Source organism: Stegastes partitus, unplaced genomic scaffold (assembly GCF_000690725.1).
Source record: "Stegastes partitus isolate 25-593 unplaced genomic scaffold, Stegastes_partitus-1.0.2 Scaffold1064, whole genome shotgun sequence".
In the NCBI taxonomy this organism is placed as follows: Eukaryota; Metazoa; Chordata; class Actinopteri; family Pomacentridae; genus Stegastes; species Stegastes partitus.
The window spans coordinates 161,250-180,089 of NW_007578795.1; the positions used below are offsets into that span (position 1 = coordinate 161,250).

Sequence of the window (18,840 nt, forward strand, 5' to 3'; positions counted from 1 at the left end):
TTTGATGTGTATGTTGTCGGGAAACGTGATTGTGGAGCATGCGCACATCTGGCTGTAATGTGTTTGGAAAGTGGTCACGTCCCTCCGGCGGGCCGTGGGAGCGGTAAGGGCTTAAAAATACTCTTCTTAAATATATTTATTTTAAATTGGAAGTATATTTTGAGTGAAATCACCCTGTAAAACTACGTCGCGCACCCTGAACTAGAAGCCGTGCACTTCTCCGGCCGTAGCAGAGAGTCCAGCCTCTCCGTGCAGCCCTCTACCAGCAGCCTGTACGGGGCTCTCCGGCTCTGCACACACAACCTTCCTATTGGATCCCATCCCGCAGCACGTCACTACGTTTCCGGTCTCATTTACTTCTGCTCATGCGCAGAGCCCAGAGCGGCTATTAGTGGTTCTATTATTTAATAGCAAGTTTTGGTAATTGAACCTTTAAATTGCAGCTTAATGTTGCTGTGTCATTGTGATCTGTTCTAAATATGTGAATGGCTCTGAGTGCACACTGTAGTCTGACTGCAGCTCAGATAAAGCAGCTACAGTTTCACTGTGAGACATGATTTTGGCTTGTTTCCTTTCTTAGAAAAGCAAAGTCTGTGCTTTAATAGTATGAGGCTTTTGATAAAGCATCTTAAACAAATGTATCCATGCAAATAAGGTATTTCCAAAGAAGTTTAGGAGGAGAGATGGTATCGGTATCGGCAGATACTCAAAGTTGAAGTATCGGTATCGGTATCGGAAATCAAAAAGAGGTATCAGTCCATCCCTATTTCTAGTTGTAAAGGAAACATGGTTCTGAATATCACATCCAGAACCACTGGCTGTATCTACTTTCATCTGTCTACAAGTCAGTGGCTGACATTTCTGTTTCATAACTTTCTCTGAAGACTCTTTGCTTTAACATCAAACACGGATTCTCAAACGGTAAACAGACACACATTTTAATTTGTCATCAAGGAAATACAGGAAAGAACAGTCTTTATCATAAGAAAATAAGAAAAAAAAGCAACCCTACAGAGCAAAGTCACTGTACACAGCCACACTTTTTGACGTAGCAACCAAACACTGATCAGGAAACGACGATTAGCTGATCATCATTGTGACTTTTACCTTCAACATATCGGTGACATTATTAAACTGTACAAAAACTGTTAGTGAATAAAAACAGTAAGGAAAGAGTAAAGATTTGGGGAAAATCTCATTAGAGGTGCTTAGAGATGGAGAGAAACAGATAAGTGGATGAACATAAAAGTGCTGTCTTTAAACAGTGGGAGCTGACTTAGTGTCATTTATGTTGAAGCTCAGAATGTCTACCTGGAAACTGAAGCTATATTCACATCAGCCACTTGTCCTTCTCCTTGTTAAAGTTCTCTGCCCATTGGCGCGTGATCTCCAAGTAGTGGGCTGCTTGGTTTGGCAGATAGTCTAGATACAAACGTGTCACTGTTTTCTTGGGTACTGCCTTCTCTATCTGCGTACCTTCATGCCATTGGTTGAAGGACGTAATAGTGACGATTTCTGGCCTGACGGACAGAGCTGCCTGCAGGGATGTCTCGTAGTACCGGCCGTTGACACGGTTCCTGGTGTTATGGTTGTTCCACGGGCGAACAGCAGTGTCTACGTATCCTGGGCCGACACTGGGGATAAACAGCAGATTGTTCGCATCACAGAAGGCCTTGATGGCTTTCCAGTTCTGGTGGGATGAGCCAAAAGAAAATCCATTGGAGGCAAAGTAGGTATACATGCCATCAAAGCCACTAGCTAGGATGTCATGTTTGTGGCGCTCCTCAACAATGAGGGCGACAAAAATCCCATCGTAAGGTGTGCCTCTAATGCTGTGGGAGCCTTTAGCTGTCAGGAGCTCTGCCCAGGACTCAGGCGGAGTCAGGTAGGAGTCATAGACATAAAACAGAGGCAGGACTCGTCCTGTGCTGGACCTGAATCTGTAGAAGGCGCCATGTTTCCCATACCTGAGAAAAATGAGAGACAGTACATTTGGTACCCAGTTATAATATCATGCAGGAAAATATATTTCTGAAGGTACAATATGTAGAGCAGCATCGCCGCCTGCCACTGGCTTATTCTGGTTTGTTTGTTGCGTACTGCCCCAGGGGTATTTAGTAAAAAGGGTAAATGGTCCAAACTTACACACTGCTTTATTAACCTCTGGGTTCCAAAGTGCTTTAGGTTTTTTATAAATATTCAAATTGTACACAAAGGGGCTTTAACAATATTAGGAGAGAAAATAGTGATTTGGTAGTTAGGAAACAATCATTTGACTCCAAAATATGTGACTCTGTGAGGCGCTGTTAAATGGAGAAGTTAAAAATGGGAATATACCACCTTAGAGCTGCATTGACATATTATAGCCCTATGAGGTGGATATGGCTGTCGTTTTAGACATTTAAGTCATGGAGCCACATTAGTATTCATTTAATGTTGTGTTTCTATTGACATGATGATATATTCACTTCTTCTTTCTGTGCAGTTTGAAACAAAATACCTGGAATTGTGTTTGTTAGATGTTCTAGTGAACTTTATGTGTACAAGGAGCCTGTTGGGTCTGGAATGGAGTTGATAAATGTGCCAACATGAACCAAACAGTAAATATCTCTGTGGATATACAGCACCTGTCATGTTAGACATCATGGTTTGAATCACTGTTAATATAAAAATACTGATAAGTGCAGCCTTAAGATCTGAGTCAGTCTGGCTAAAGAGGTATTAACTGCACTAAATGGCTGCAGACTCAAATCATGTTGCCATCTTCAGTGAGAACAATGCTAAGCTAAATGCTAGTGATGGAAAATGTTGACATTGACCAGAGTCAGTTGTGTGAGCCAGGCGAGGTGCCCAGGTTGTCCTTCTTCTTAATAACCTTGATGACTATTTACAGTGTTTGAAGCTAAAGCGTGATACGTTGCACCTTAAAAACAGCTGAAATTTCACGTTTACTTTGTGTTGCACATTCAGACATTTCATTTTAGTTTCATTTTATACAGATGGTCGGCACAGTGGGTTCCTGGGAATATTGGCAGCAATATAAAGCCCAGAAATCTGATTCAACTCGAGGCACTCAACAAAGCCAGTGCTTTGATTTTCTTCCGGTCTTGTATCATTATAAACATCATTCAGACTCTTTATTGTTCTTCCTGGTCACAGTGTGAGGTCACTGGATTCTTCTTCTTTTTTTTTAATCAGACCACTACTCAATATCTTGTATGAAACATTGTCTGATTAGCCTCAAAACCCGACATCTCACTGTAAAAGTTAACATATTTTATATAATCATTGAGTCCTGGGGAAAGATGATCACATTACAACGTGAAAGACCGAGCTCCTTTGACACGTATTCAGACTGCTTGAGGTCAGAGCAAAAGCTACCTTCTGATCCATTACAGCACAATCACAGGGGAGACATCTATATTTAACTACCTGTTCTTCATTTTCCCTTATCAGGCTTCATGTTTCACCAGATCTGCAGACTTCTAACGTCAGCAGCCACTGATACAGGCAGCGGAGCTCGACCCATCCGATCAGCGCAAGGACACAAATCCAGTACGGAGGTAAGTAAATACACACGGTAAAACAGCTTACTTGTCAATAATATATTTGATGTTGTCATGCATGCTCTGGTCCGTCCGCCCCTTGTATGGCTGTATGTGAAAGGCCACCTGTGCAGAAACACATGTGAATAAGGATGTTAACAAAAGAAGCACTTACTGAATACACACAAGCCTGGAAAATAAAAGGTTATGCAGTGATTCTTGCTCATTGTTCCTGTGTGTTATTTATTTTTGATGGACAGCCACTTTGAATGCAATATTTAGTTAGTAGTCCACGGACCTTGCTAATTATCTGGCCGTACTGTCTCCATCATGAATCGCTAAACCACAGCGTGAATTGAATGGTCATATCCTGCTCCCTCTGAAAAGGACTTGTTCTGCAGTGGATGCTTGTTTCTGTGTGAATGCTCAAATATTAAACTGCTCAACTTCATGACAGCACGACACTGAGTTCAAGCAGGGTGAGTGTCAGTCAGAGGAAACATTCATGACGTTGCAATGACAAGCGTTCTCCTCTGTGCACAATGAGCCAACCGTCAGGAGCAGCTCTGACAGGAAACACAGCTAGTTAAGTTGTATTCGAAACCAGGTCAGAGCCAATGTAAAAATCACATTTGTGTATCGGAGGTCCACAGTGTTTGATTCAATCCAGAACAAACCAGTGGAAATCCACCCAAACAGGATGTAACAGCAGTAAAACGAAACCTACTCGACCTGATTACACTGGGTACAAACTGGACCCAGACCAAGTTAGGTTCAGAGTCAGTTCTTGGTTCCTTGAAACCAAATGGACCCCTGAAAATGCCGTCCATCCATCATCTATACACCGCTTGATCCTCACTCGGGTCGCGGGGGAGCTGGAGTCTATCCCAGCTGACTTTGGGCGAAGGCAGGGCCCCCAAAATGTCTATAAGATGTTTTTGAAATGAAGAAAACGTTATGACCACCTCTGCCTAATATTCTGTTGGTGCTTCTTTGCTGCTAAAACAGCTCCAGGTGTCCTGTGGTATCAGGCACCAAGACCTTACTTGAACATCTCTTAAATCCTGTAAGCTGTGAGTTTCAGCACATCCCCAGAATTGATAGTTTGCCCTCCCTTAGACCAGTGTTTGTAGACGCTCACTGCTGTTAATCTCCTGAGCATCGTTGTTTTAGACGTGCTGACTGGCCATCCTGATGTGGCTCATGTCAAAGTCACTCAGATCTTTACACCACACACTGACCATGAGAACTAAATGCTCACTATACATCACAGAGCCTGACATGACCAGTTTTAGACAATCAATGTTATTCGCTTCATCTGTGAGGGGTCAGAAGGTGTTGGGTGTAAATCTTTCTAGGAGCTCTGTGAAACATCCTCCACCTATCTGATCAATCTGCTCCAGCTCACACCAGTTTAAATTATTATGTTTGTGCCGTCTGCTTGGGACGAACTGAATTCAGGTTATTTTTTTTATGATTATTTTTGTAAACTACCATAACGTACATGTGGTTGTTCCTGTTGATGCACGTGTCTTTAAGGTAAATCTATTAAAAACACAGACCACAGACTTAATATAAAGGATCAGTGACTGTGATGTCACGCATTGGTTTGTGGACTACAGATCTGAAGTTTGACTGTCATCATTTTGGTCTTTAGAGACCAGAGGTGTTGATCTACCTGAGAGCTGTAGAATAAGACACACACTCATATGGTAGCAGCTTGTCAGCTACAAGGTCGCCCTGCTTCACTGAATATTTTCCTCTAAATATGACCATAATTTGCTAAATTAATACTATGCTGTATTCACAAAGTTTTGAAACTCGTAATTGAGGCCATAAACTCATTATAAAAATGTTTACTAAGGTAACAGATCAACTGCAAAGTAGAATCATTTTCTCATAGACGTCCCTGATTTCATTTTGCAACCAGAGGTGTAAACCTGCAGTTAAAAAGAATGCAGGTTTAAGGCACTTCTGTGTTGGCTTCACTTTTCAGACCAGGAGGCGATATCCATCTTTTATATACAGTTTATGAAAGAGCTCTGACCACTGGTGGTCCAAAAACTCCAGAGAGTCCTGTTAGCAAAAAATCACAACATTTTGCAAGTGCAGTATTTTTGCTACTTAATGATTCAGATTGAGCATCCTTAGATTATTGGAGGTCACTTGTATGTTTGTCTGACATATGATCTAAATATAATCTACCAGCAGAGGAAAAACTGGGAAGGCAAACTGCATCCTTTTCCACCGGTATAAAGATAGAAAAAGACAGAATAGGAGATAGAACCTAAGTTTAGCCTGAAGGATGCTAGTAATTTCAGAAGAATGGAGCTGCAAAGGAGGAGGAGGAGAAAACGTGAAGCAGATGCTTACAATCCCCACAGGCATGTCCTGGACTGTCATCCTGTCTGTCAGCACACTCAGGTGACACAGTGACAGGTACCCCACTGACCCGAGTGTCTCAGAAATCCCTTTTTCTAGGTGCTCCTGAGTAATAATTAAACCTTTAAAAATATCTGTTGTCACTTTGAGTTTGGAGAAACAAAATGAAAACATGAAAATCAACCTCATTTCACAGAGAACGGTGTGTTGTGTTCTTTGGCAGGAGCTGAAAGCTGAGTGATGGATCTCTGTCATCCTGAAATAACTATGGTGCGCTTGTTTGCTTCAGTCGCGAAAGGGAAAAAAGGTCGACTGCAGCTCAGTGGCAAACAGTAAAGCATTGACAGAGCTGTCGAGCCACGAACAGTGAACGCTCAACGCCCACTCCATCTTTCAAAAGAGGCTGCAAGGTCTTCATAAACAGTTTCCATGGCAACGCAGTGCTGTTTGGCGCCCGAGCTCAGGCTTGTCAGCAGTCTCGACTGGTTGGAAATCATGAAAGGCCAGCGAGGTAAGACGCTGTTCAATCTGTTCCTGTTTGGTTGAATAAACCGGGATGAAAAGTGCTTTGTTTGCTCAGATCCCCTCATGTAGCGTGATGCTGACAGACTCTCATATTTACATTCCAAGCCTCAGGTGTATAGACGACGCCGCTGCAACAAACAAGCCTCCTGAACAGCTCTCACCAATGTTTGGCTTCTCTTCAGATGATGATGACCTGAAGCAATGTTATATCATCATGTTGCCGTATGCTACATTAATTCAGCTAATTATGTAAACTGAGATGAAAAATTCAAAAGTACAGATGCAAAATGCTATTTATTAAAGAAGAAATCACATCTTACACCTCTTTTCTCAAGGCAGCTTTGCTTCTTGAGGGCTTAGAAAGCATGAAGTGTACCCAGAATGACCAAAAACAATAAGAAATGTCGCTGTGTTTATGTTCTATGGAGTCTTTGTGCTTTATTCCATAGAACCCCAGGAGGAAAAAACACAGGATAATTCTGGCTGTACCCGTGTGTTTCTGGGCATATATGCACTGCTCACAGGTGGAGAAAGGCAGAACTGTCGAAGAAACAACATATTTTTACATTGCATTTTGAAAATGGAGCTTGAGATGGACAGACAGACTGATTTAGCATCAGCAGGAATGCAGGTGTTGGTCCAGACCATCAGGGTGAAGAGGGAACCGAGGTGCAAGACAAAGCTCTTGATTTGCCAGTTGATCTATGTTCCACCAGTCAGCTATCGACATCAGCTCTGGGTAGTGACCGAAAGAATGAGATTGCAGACACAAGTGGTCAGTATGAGTTTTCCTCGTAGGTGGCTGGACTCAGCCTCGAGATAGGTGGGGGGCTCTGTAATCTGGAAGGAGCTCAAAGTAGAAGTGCTCCTTTGTGGTGATCGGACATCTGATTAGGATGCCTTTCTTAAGAGTTTTACTGGGCATGTTTAACTGGGAGGCGACTCACTCACTGGGGGGATTGCATAACTCCTCTGGTCCGGGATCCCTTTTGAGTTCCCCCAGGAGGAAGTGGATAGTGTTGCTGGGAAAGGGATGTCCAGAATGCCTTGTTCAGCCTGCTACACACTTTAAAAAAACAACCATTGTATGACTGTCAGTCGGAGTGACGCACTGCTAGTTACATGGTACTCCCAGTGGGCTGTAAAGCCTTAAGTTTGGCATTTGACTGTCGCCGTCCTCTGGTTGTAAATGTGATCGTATAGAAGTCTATGAGAAAATAGCTTCTTAGTTGATTTATTACATCAATAAACATTTTCCTAATCAGTTCATGGTCTCACCTGTTTGTTCCAAGACCTTGTGAATACAGCACAGCGCCCCCGTAGGGCTGTTAGGCAGAAGGCAGGTTTAAGGCACCTCTGCATTGGCTTCACTGTTCAGGTGTAGAGGCTACGTCTATCTGTTATATACAGTCTATGGCTGTAATGTAACATTAAGTGTGTTTCCATTCACCTGTTTTGTCTAATTTTACAAAATATTTCAAACATTCCTAAAAAGCTTTTATACCTGGTGGAAATGGAACCGCTGGTATATTATAAAAGCAAAGGAAACAGACTGGGAGAATAAATGGTGATGCACATTCCTTTTTCATTTTAAATTTGAACTCAGAAATTATTTCATTTAGTTTTGTGTCCAGATGCATATTTGATAAAACTAGTAAAGCTAACATATTAGCTAACCATTGTGTGTTTATCCTTGGAGAGGACATCGAGCACCATGTTAAGATCAATACTTTCCATCACTTTCCTTTTTGCTGCGTCTTTGGTCTGCAGCAGAGAAAAACATTTGAATGTTCATTGAGTTGTTTTTTGCTCTTGAACTGTAAAACACTTGGACCTACATTTCATTTACTCTTTGTGCCATCTAACTTTGTCTTGTCTTTGGTTTGGTGCTGTGCAGGTTGGTGTATGAGGGCTGTTTGCTGAAAACAGCTGCTTGTTGTTTTTGGCTACAAAGCTGATGAGCGCCTGAACCAAACCTGTGAAGCTGCAGGTTATAAAAACGAAACCAGTGAGCTAAAAGACACTAAAACCTCTGCAGAGCGTAGAGGAAATGCTGGGTTGTGTAATCATTCTTTGTAGTTTCATCACTGAAATATATCACACAGTCAGTTGATCCATTGTTGAAATCAAATATTTATTAGTGCAGCTTTAACTTTGCTCTTCTTGTTTGTAGCCTGCATCAACACCAGCATTTCATTTGGGCCAATGCGGTTAATCTATACTTAATTAATGAGGTTAGAGTGCTGCAGGGGATTATAGATCAGCTCGTGTTGTCCTGTCTCTAATATGTGGTTCACTCAACATGATTTCTGTGACACCAGTGACCTGACCCTGTCACTTCCATAAGGTCACAGAAGAATAGCATCAGAATCACTGTATCACATGACATGCAGCGTCCGAAGGTACGCACATATGACATTTAGAGAGGAAACACACACACAGACTTCAGCTTGTATTTTGTCAGCGGCAGCTCTGGTACACTGAAACACTGGAGCATTAGCCCCCAGGTCAGCTGTGAGATACACACTGTTGTGTAAGTCTGACTGAGACACACAGAGAGACCCAGTTCTCAGTCTAAGACTTCCATATAAGGAGCATGAAAGTAGACCGAGGGAAAGCTCTTCTGTGCTGTTAATGCTGAATCTGGAGTCTGGCCTCGGCTTGTTTTGCTGCTGCTGCTGCTGTCTCAAGCACCTTCCACATCTTATGGCTTTAAGGTATCTGCAACCCTTCAGCGCTAAAGTGGATATGACTTTGTTAGATGGAGTTGTGCGCTGAAAAGGAAAATTGGCTCTCAAGCACTTGAAGTCTTGAGCAGCTATTGGCTCAGTGGGAAAAGCCTTTGATAACAGGACATTTTCATCCTCTGAAACATTCATGTTACTGTAAATGTCAGGTTTTGCGGTCAGGGCGTTAAAATCGAAGCTGCCACCGGGACCCAGTGTGAAGGTACCAATTTCTCCTCTGTCAGTGGGCTCAGCGGACCAGAATGCAATGCAGCTGCAAGATATCATGTATTCTGAATAAAGGGCATGGCGCACTCGTTCCCAGCAGGGAAACATAACGTTAAGGACTTGTCAAACCAACATTTAAAACATAGAAAGTAAAATCAATTAATGTTGGTGAAATTTCCTCTGCTGTTGAAGAAAATCTTTTACTTTCCGTTCAGATTTATTGAATTTTGATGCCTTAAGTCTGTTGACGAACAGCAGACTCACTATTCATGCTGACCTTTGAGGGAATGGAGATCACAGGTACAACTGGAAGCATTTATAAATCTGACTTAGATCAGATATATAAATGTCTGTTGTTAGCGGTAGTTAAATGCTGGGATATAATGTGCTGTATTGAACCAGTGCAGTGTTTCCTCCACACATCCAACCAGCTCAGTGTTACTGCACTGACTGACAAATGACACTCCTGTACAGTAACCATTACTCGTCTTTAGCAAATGATTTGCTAACGTTTTGTTGTGATTTATTAGCATTTATTGATTAAGACAGCTAGATCACCAGTAATGAGGAACAGCAGCACCAGGACACTGACAGCCGCTACCTTCAGCTGTCAAACGATGTGACAAGTAATAAACAGGGGAATCTTTCCCATAACTGCCTTCCTTCCCACATGAGGTGAATGCATGGCAAGCTGTTCAAATATTTGATAGCGAGGCTGGATATGTGTTGCAGATATCCAGGACTGAATTCTGCCTTGTCAAACAGAACACTACAGTTCTCCAGATTGTCGTTCATTCAGAGCAAACGGCATCATTTTTACTGTTCATTGTTTCTCATTACAGATTTACATTGAAGCTATTTGCAAAGGAATTATGACTTCCAGGTTCATGTATCTACAGTTTCATTCTGATGTGTCACCATATAGTATAAGATATCTTTAATTCCCCTCAACTCAAGATATCTGCATTGTCCCTTTGAGAGTCTTACATTAAGCTTGAACTGGTTCAAATGTGCTGTCGTATTGTCGTGCTGGTATTCTGGCCAGTCAGAATGTGACTACAACTGTTTTAAATTAGGAGCTATGGTGAGTGGTAGGTGGAGGCAGTTGTTGCTGTAAACATATTTGGCAGATGTTTGCTGCCCAGTCAATGCAGCCTGAGGCCAAAGTTCTGGTAAGCACCAGTTTGTTTTTTAACCACAGCTTTCTAATGAACAGAGCTCTCATTCTCCACAGCATCCTAACATTTTTTTGTATTTCACAACATTTTCTAGCTATCTGATCCACCACAGCAGCTGCCGTTAGAGCTGCTAACGCTGTTCAAATGCTTTGCTACCAACATCCAATGAGAAGCCTCACATGAGCAGCAGCATCCCAACAACTCAGACAAAATGATGTTTTAGATCTGCCACTATTATTTTGAACCAGTCTGGTCTGAACTAGAAATATCTCCACTGTGGTTATGACTGGTCAGAATGATGCTATACACATCTGGAATAAAATCTCTGATTAAGTCACTTTTCAGTAAAAGTGCAACAAATCAAATGACCTTGTTGATGTGGGACATGTTAACTCTGGATAAACTCAGTTATTAAATGCCAAAACAGCTTGCCATATAAACATAGTCTAACCAGCAGTCAGTAGACAGTTATCATACTGTTGAAGGACCAAAGCAGCTCACCAGACTTTTATTGACGGACTGTTGTTATCTTGTTTCCATTAGACTAACATTTTAGTGGTTAGCTTACCAGCTACAGGAGTGAGTGAATTCACCTCTTCAGTATACCAGGTAAGACTTAAAGCACTTCTGACACACAGAGGCAATTCAAAACACTTTACATACAGTAAATTGATGCACTTTTACACCACTAAACACAATAAAACTGCTCATTATGCCACCATTTTTGTTCTTCCTATGCTATCACTGTCCAGCTCTATGTGTTCTTTATTTATATCTCGCAGAATGACACAGATGGTTTCTTTAAAAATCTCAAATAATATCTGTTGTAATGTCTATGACCAATGAATAAAGTAGGTTCGTTACAAAATCTTAATAGTAAGTGGATTTTGGTGTGGTTTAACTTTCTAATTTTATGTTCCCGTGGCAGGCTTTCATGCTCAGAGCTGCTCACATCACATTCTTTGTGTCGGTTTTCCAGAGTGGAACTCATATTTGACAGTGACATGAAGTGACGCTGTCAAGAAGAAACTCCCAATTGAAAAAATAAATGTCACATCTATGTTGTTTTGACACAGTTCGGTCTGACTGAACTCTCATACCCAGTGGTGGAGTATAAGACGTTTACGCAAGTGTCGTACAAATATAGAAATATTGGACTCTTCAATCTAATACATTTGTTGGACAAATCTAATGAAATGGCAAGTTAAGATCCATCCATCCATTATCTATACACCACTTAATCCTCACGAAGGTCACGGGGAGCTGGAGCCTATCCCAGCTGACTCAGGGTGAAGGCAGGTTCACCTGGACAGGTAACCAGTCTATCACAGGGCTACACTTAGAGACAGACAACCAAGCACACTCACATTCACACCTACAGACAATTTAGAATCACCAGTTAACTTTAGCATGTTTTTGGACCTTGTGGGAGGAAGCTGGAGAACCCGGAGAGAACCCACGCTGCACGGGGAGAACATGTAAAGATCCCGGGTGTCCTCACCGTTACACGAACCGGCGACCTTCTTGCTGCGAGGCAACGATGCTAACCACCGAGCCACCTTGCAGCCCACAAGTTAAGATGTGCAAACAAACAGTCAGAAGTACTCAGTATTTTGCAGGTAAAAGCTTTTCAAACATGAAAATTTGGTTCTTTTCTGATTATCGTTTTAACCCTCATCCTACCAGCTACACACCCCTGAACTGTATCACAAGTGGATTTGATTTTTATGACTTTGCCAACATTCATATAATTGTTTTCTGTTTTGGTTTCAGTTAGTGTTTTTAAAAACAAAACAAAACAAAACAAACACTGTATTGGGATCCTGGGGAACCCTAGCCTCATGAATTTTTTCTTTACAGTTCTAACAGATGGAACTCTTCAGTGAGTTCATGTTTGCCATGACTTGGTATAACTACCAATTTAACCCCAATTGGTAGTTATAATTGTGGTTCTTTATTTTGGACTGTCTATTTTCTGATTTATTATAAACCAAACATTTGATAAATTAGGAAAATAACCAGCAGATTAGTTAGAACAGTAAAATTCAGTTAATGCACGACTAACAGTCAGATGTATAACAGTCACACCGGCCATGTCTCCTGCATTGTTGTAATTTTACTCTACTTCTATACTTTTTCTCTGATTTTTTTCACAGCTGTACTTTTACTTGTTACATAATATGTTTACAGTGTGTTATTATTACTGTAATTTCAGTAAAGAAATCAAACACTTTCATCACCACTGGGCTCCATAATCACCCCTTACACTGATGCTCCTCTTTTCACTTTTTCACATGGATTAAGTCCAGAGAGTCACAAAAAGAACATCAGTGTGAACTGAGAGCTGATTACACAAGCTTAGGATCAATATTAATCTCGACTATAACAATCAGCTATGACTGGCAAGACAGCAGGCATTCATTCATTCAGTAAATCATCAGAAAGGGAAAAACATACCGGTTGTCTCACCAGTTACCTTGATGCTGTGCCTGTGGGCGGCGTCCATGACAGCAGGAACCAGGTCCTCGGTGGGCTCCCCGTGGTCATCTGCCACCCCGGGAGGGTACCAGGACAACACCAGCACCCCTACAGCAGCACAGCGACCAGAGGAGGAAGATGAAGCTGAGCACAGGCAGGCTGCAAGTCTAACTATCATGTAAATAAAGCGCTTCAACATAGAGCAAAATAAACCATCACCTGTCATCAGCAGCCACCATTAGTATCACAAATATTAGAAATTAAAAATTAAAAATGGAGCATCATCTGAAAATTGCATTTTCATAGAATCACTAATGTTATTTTATTCAGAGGTAATTACATCATCTACATTGAAAGTGAAGATTTCCCTCCATTATGATTCTATTTGTGTTTAAAAACTCTTGTTCATAGGTTTCTGATGTCTTTTGCTTTATTTGCTTTCCTATGTTCCAGTATTTACATCGACATCACTGATTCTGCAGATCAGGATTCATATCTAAAGCGATCATTCAGGACCATCGTAGGAAGCAGTTGTGCAGCTCCATAGAAGGTAAGCGTGACCAAGGGTTAACAGCCACATTTACAGTATTTGTGAACAGCCAGGCGTCTAGTTGTGTGATACATTTCCAGCAACTGCAACAGCAGCCCTCAGGACTGCTGGCATGTGGAGCGGTATCAGAGGTTAATGTTACACTCGGTGCCTCGTGCAAGCACAAGGCTCTGCTGAGCTCTGAGGTCTGCTTAGGTTCATTTCCAAATCATTAATTAAGGAGGATTAATGCAGTTTTAAAGAGACGGACAGATGACACATCAAGGAGCTGAAGGACCAAAACATTCAGTCCAGTAATCTACAAGCATGTTGGTCATAAACATACAATGTGCCGTACTGTTTAAGATTTTAAGGACTTTGTTTGAATAACTGATCAAACTGTATCAGATATTGATGTTTGTCAAATATGCAGTCTGATCAGGAAGAACAGATTTTTGACACAAAGGGTCTTCTAACAGTTGTTTGGACAATAGAGTTGAATCTAGACTTTCAGCACTTGTATCTCTTATAGCTTGCACTTCCATTCCTGCCAGCCATGTCCAGATTACCCTGTTAAGACCAATTCACCATTTCAGCATGTCTGTGTGATGTAAATGTGTCTGCAAGGGTCTGCACAGCCCCCCTCTGAGCGAGCACATGGACTGCACATGTGCCAGAAAAGTAAGGAATGCTTGTTTTGTGCAGCGTATGTATTTCATTCTGCATTACAGGTCATGTCTTGTAGTTACGCAGATTATTTTCTCTTTTTGAAAATGTTCCTGGACAGTTATTTTGGGCTAATAAGACCAGGTCCTGTCTGAATGAATGGAGAGAGTCATAATTGCAATTTCAAAGGTTACCAAGACATAAAAACTGCATGTGTAGAATAACCAGTCAAATCTGATAAAAAAATATTTTAAAAATGACTTTAAAGCATTTTCCCCAATGGGTTCTACTTTTTATATGCACCTTTTGATGACAATAAACTTGCCTCTTTGCAGCAGCACAATTGGCAGGATGTTTCCCAGTTTGGATATTACAAAGCAGATGATTGGCTTTCTGACGGGAGGGGCGGGACATGTGTCTGACAGAACAATCTCCCATAGCTTCAGTTCAGCATTCTTTACTTTTGAGTCTCTCTTTAAAAGTCTTTGTATACAAATGCAACTGTGCTATAAATGAAAGTGTGAGTTTGTTGTTTTGAATTTGAGTCTGCAAAAGTGGTCGCCATGAATGGCCCTAAAGGGGCGAAAATTTCCCGTTGAAAATATTATTATTTGCTAAAATGCTACTTGATGTCAGATTTTTTTGGCGTTGATATTGTTGTTAGGTTTGTATACAATTTATTTATCCACCAAAAACAAATAAACACACAGTGAATCTGTGGGTCTGAGGTTCTTTGTACTCGGTGCAGGGATGTGATCCAGCATTTACTGAACTGGTGCCACAGAGCAGACTGAACACTGGGTCATACGAACCTCTGACAGCACTGGGAACACAGTGTAAGTGAAGCCAACACTGTGCTAGTGTTTCTGTCTGATGTCTGCTATCTGGCAGCATGTGAACCTGCACATAAGTGCTTAAGACAGTAAGTGTGTGTGTTGGGATTGAATCCATGTCATCGCTGTGGGTGGGAGAGGCTGACTGTAATCCCTGTGAACAACAACCAACTTCATTTTGAGTTTATTTACGTAGAGGAAAACCGTTTCAGCCTGTACTGAGGAGTTTGATTTGTGATGGTAATGATATTAATATTGTAATATTCTCCTTTTTAATGCCAGTCCCCACGCAAATATAATGATCAGATAGACAATGCATTTGTAATCTGTCAATAGTTTTGCTTTTATAATCAAAATTAATTAATGATGACATTATATCTATAAATTAAAAACACTAGTCTTCATCTTTGGGGGTGTTTGGCCCATAGATGGATGTCAACACTACACCACACACATGTAGAGCCAAGCAACAACTGTTACCCGCTGCAGCCGCCTCTATCTGGGCCATGTGTGACTCCAGCACCTTGGGGTCCCTGGAGCTGTAGGGTCCCAGCTCCGGGTAGAAACTGGAGGCAATGTCGTCTGGAGGAGTGTGCCTTCCTTGGGCATGACTGGCGGCGATCTTTGGGTCCCAGTGCGGCACCAGGACATGATCCCAGTGGATGTACTTGTTGTCCATGCTGGGAGAGCCGTACCACAGGTAATAGAAGATGTGCACGTCGTAGAAGATGCTGTAGTCTCGGTCTGATTTGGTGAAGACCACCTTCGTGTCGCTGCTGCCCATGTGGAACTGGCCCGGCGACACCACCACGTCTTTCACATCCAGCCTCCTCCTCTCGGATTTCTCCCCGATGAAGTCCATTCCGGGAGCCAGGTCCGAGAAGCCGTCGCTGGGTTTGAGCGTCCTGAGTCCCATCATGGTCCCGAAGATGAAGAGCGTGAAGAGGAAAAGTGCGACGAGCGCCTTCCTGCGCAGCCGAGTCATGGTCGCTGTCCGCGGTGCTGCCGCAGGGAGGCGACGGCCGGCAGGGAGTGACTGGATCCTGTGAGCAGCTACACACCAGTCATAGTCCTACAGCATCCACTGAGCAGGCGAAAGACGAACAGCGTTCAGTAGCTGCAGCAGCTGGTGCATAATGGAGCCTGAAATACGCACGATAACCGAAGCAACCTGCTTCCATAATCAGGACCCGAGGACATCTTGCTCCGTGATGCTTCAACAAATCCCCTCCTGTTCGCCCTCTGCTCCGGCATTTTACTGCTCATTCACATCGTTTGCTCTTCGAGGGGAAAGTGAAAAATCGATTTCATCCCGCAACAGTTTCCTGGTGTGTCTACTGGAAGCACAGTTCGCAGCCGAGGCTCGTGTGCGGCTCTAAGCGACCCAGTGCGGCTGCCTTGGTTCTGCGTCCTGCCGTCCGGCCGCCTCCCTGCTCCATGGAGCCGCTGCAGCTGCTCGTCCTCTCAGAGCGCATCCGCTTGTCGGAGAGCGGCTCAGCCCTGCGCTGGTCAAACACTTTATTTTTTAGATGGATTGGAGAAAGGAACATTTGTTGGTGTGCCGTGAGCAGCAGGGAGGTGGAGTTAACCCCGACCACTGACACAAGTATGAGGGCCGATCCGTGCCACACAGACGAGGGGGCGGAGCTTAACGTCTGCGTGTGGGAGGAGACTCTTAAATAACAAGACATATTAGTGTATATGGAGAAATGTAGCTGCACCCCCTCTCTAAACCCAGGAGCTCTCACAACTTGATAAATAGATGCACGACATTGTCAGTTCTGATAAACACATTTGAGCTGCAATCAAATAAAATTTTACTTGACTCTCGCCGTCACAATCTAAAACCAAAACCTCATTTTTGTTCAGTACTATTTTTTCTACAGCAACCTCTCTGCATAAATATACCACACACACGTCATAGTTTGTAACCGGAAAACATTTGTGTTGTAGTTGGGGTGGTAGTGTGAGAGGAAGAAAGGACCAGAAGGAAGGAAGGCTTTGAGCTCTCAAAAGAAAAGAAAAAAATATTTCACAGGTCAACAACAACAACAACAACAAATGAACAAAACAGCAATCCCAACAAGATACAACTATAGGTCTTGTTTGGGAAAAATGTTTCAGAAAATTATTCAAAGAAAATTCAAATTGAAGATGTGCATAAAGATCAAGGATGGAGTGGAAACTACGGCCCAGAGATTGCAATCTTTTTATTTAATTTTTTTACAAAGGCAGAAAGCAAATAAGCATATGTCTCAACTAGATAATTATTGACCAGAGCTAAAAATTTTCATAAAGAGTGGTTTGACTCTGGAAAGTATCGTATGATCTGAATTCTTAAAGGTACAGTCAGTTGTAATCAGTGTTTTATATACTGTCAGTGAAAGTCAGCTGTCAAAAACGCAGAACTTCAGATGCTCTGTATTGTGCTGACTTCTGAACAATGGCTGACAGAAAATATGAATTTTTAAAATTTGTATCCAATTTCATTTCCAGATTTTCTCGTGGCTGTAGCACTAATCACCTCTCATATGGGTTTGTTGTTTTTCTCCAAAATGTAGTCTGACAGATGTTGTGATGTTTTTTTATTTAACTGCAAAGCATCCCAAACTGGCCGACCCCAAGCTTTTAGGTCCATGTTTCACTGACAAGACAACTGGAAATTAAACTGTTTCGTTATTATTTATTTATTATGTTATTATTTATTTATCATTATGTTGTTGTCTTTTATGCTAACATGCTGCAGGTAAATACAAACCTCATCATTTAACCTGATCTTGTTTAACCATGTAGGTCAGTGATGAACAGGACAATAAAGGTATAACAAGACACACTCAAAGAACTATATTATGACTGCAAACCTGTTTAAGTCTGATGGAGAACTGATTCCTCGTAGGAATACTGCTTCACAAAGATATTGAAACAATAAAATCACAATTATTTGCTGTTGTTCATGAAAGTGCTGCAGTGATCTCACTCCACTTTGCTGCTGCATTTCCTGTTCCTGTGTGTGATTAATGTGTTCTCCTTCATATGGTATGGTATAACTGTGAGGTTGGGTGCTCTCATAAATGCTTAAGCTGACATCTAGTGGGAGTGATTAAATAGTGCATCCATCATCTGCATGCTTATGGATGGAGCTGTGAGTCCCTGTGCTCTGAATGTGACGCTGCTTATTACTGCAGGTCCACCGTGTATTTGGAATATAACAAAGTAAGCAGGAGTTTCTCCACATCGTTTCCAAATTGCACAAGAGAAAATACAAACAATACAAAACAAGAGATTGCACAAAGAAAGCTCACTGGTCACATGGATTAGGTTGTAATGTGGTTGTACAGCTACAAGGGAGTGTTAATGAATGAATAGTATTTATTGGCAATGACTTGTGAAGGCAGATTTGATCTTCTTAAAGTTGTGTTTTACCATCTAGTCATTCATTTATACAGTAGTTTTGTCTTATGAGTGTCCACAGGAGGAGATCTGACTGATTAACCAAACACATTAATAAACATTTACATCTGCCCACAGCTACATTACACTCTGTTATAATGCATTATTTTAATATGTATACACTACTTTTAATGCTAATTATGGCAACCTAAAATAATTGTATTCAACCAGACAGCAAACAGTGTAGTTAGAGTTCAGCACCACTTACAGATGTTTTAACATTATTCACCTCAAAATTAATCCAGTTCTCTTGCTGCTCTGCACTACAGAACATTTATATCATCATACATATTATAACTA

General features: G+C 41.8%; 1 protein-coding gene across 1 annotated transcript; it reads right to left on the bottom strand.

The window, feature by feature from the left end:
* Positions 1-924: 924 nt before the first annotated feature.
* maneal (mannosidase endo-alpha like) lies at positions 925-16,246 on the bottom strand. Its single transcript, XM_008295662.1, has 4 exons — positions 15,571-16,246; positions 13,061-13,170; positions 3,595-3,671; positions 925-1,967 (listed from the first exon to the last, which is right to left on the bottom strand). Exons 1-4 carry the CDS (start codon positions 16,073-16,075, stop codon positions 1,331-1,333), a joined length of 1,329 nt encoding a protein of 442 aa, XP_008293884.1. The 5' UTR covers positions 16,076-16,246; the 3' UTR covers positions 925-1,330.
* Between the last annotated feature and the right edge of the window lie 2,594 nt (positions 16,247-18,840).

What these genes read in the sequence shown, in the direction of transcription:
- maneal (XM_008295662.1), bottom strand. Translation starts at nt 16,075, where the DNA reads ATGACTCGGCTGCGCAGGAAGGCGCTCGTCGCACTTTTCCTCTTCACG. An exon ending in GATAGAGGCGGCTGCAGCGG is followed by an intron (nt 13,171 to 15,570) that starts GTAACAGTTGTT and finishes GTGCTGCTGTAG; the next exon opens with GGGTGCTGGTGTTGTCCTGG. An exon ending in CCCACAGGCACAGCATCAAG is followed by an intron (nt 3,672 to 13,060) that starts GTAACTGGTGAG and finishes GTTTCTGCACAG; the next exon opens with GTGGCCTTTCACATACAGCC.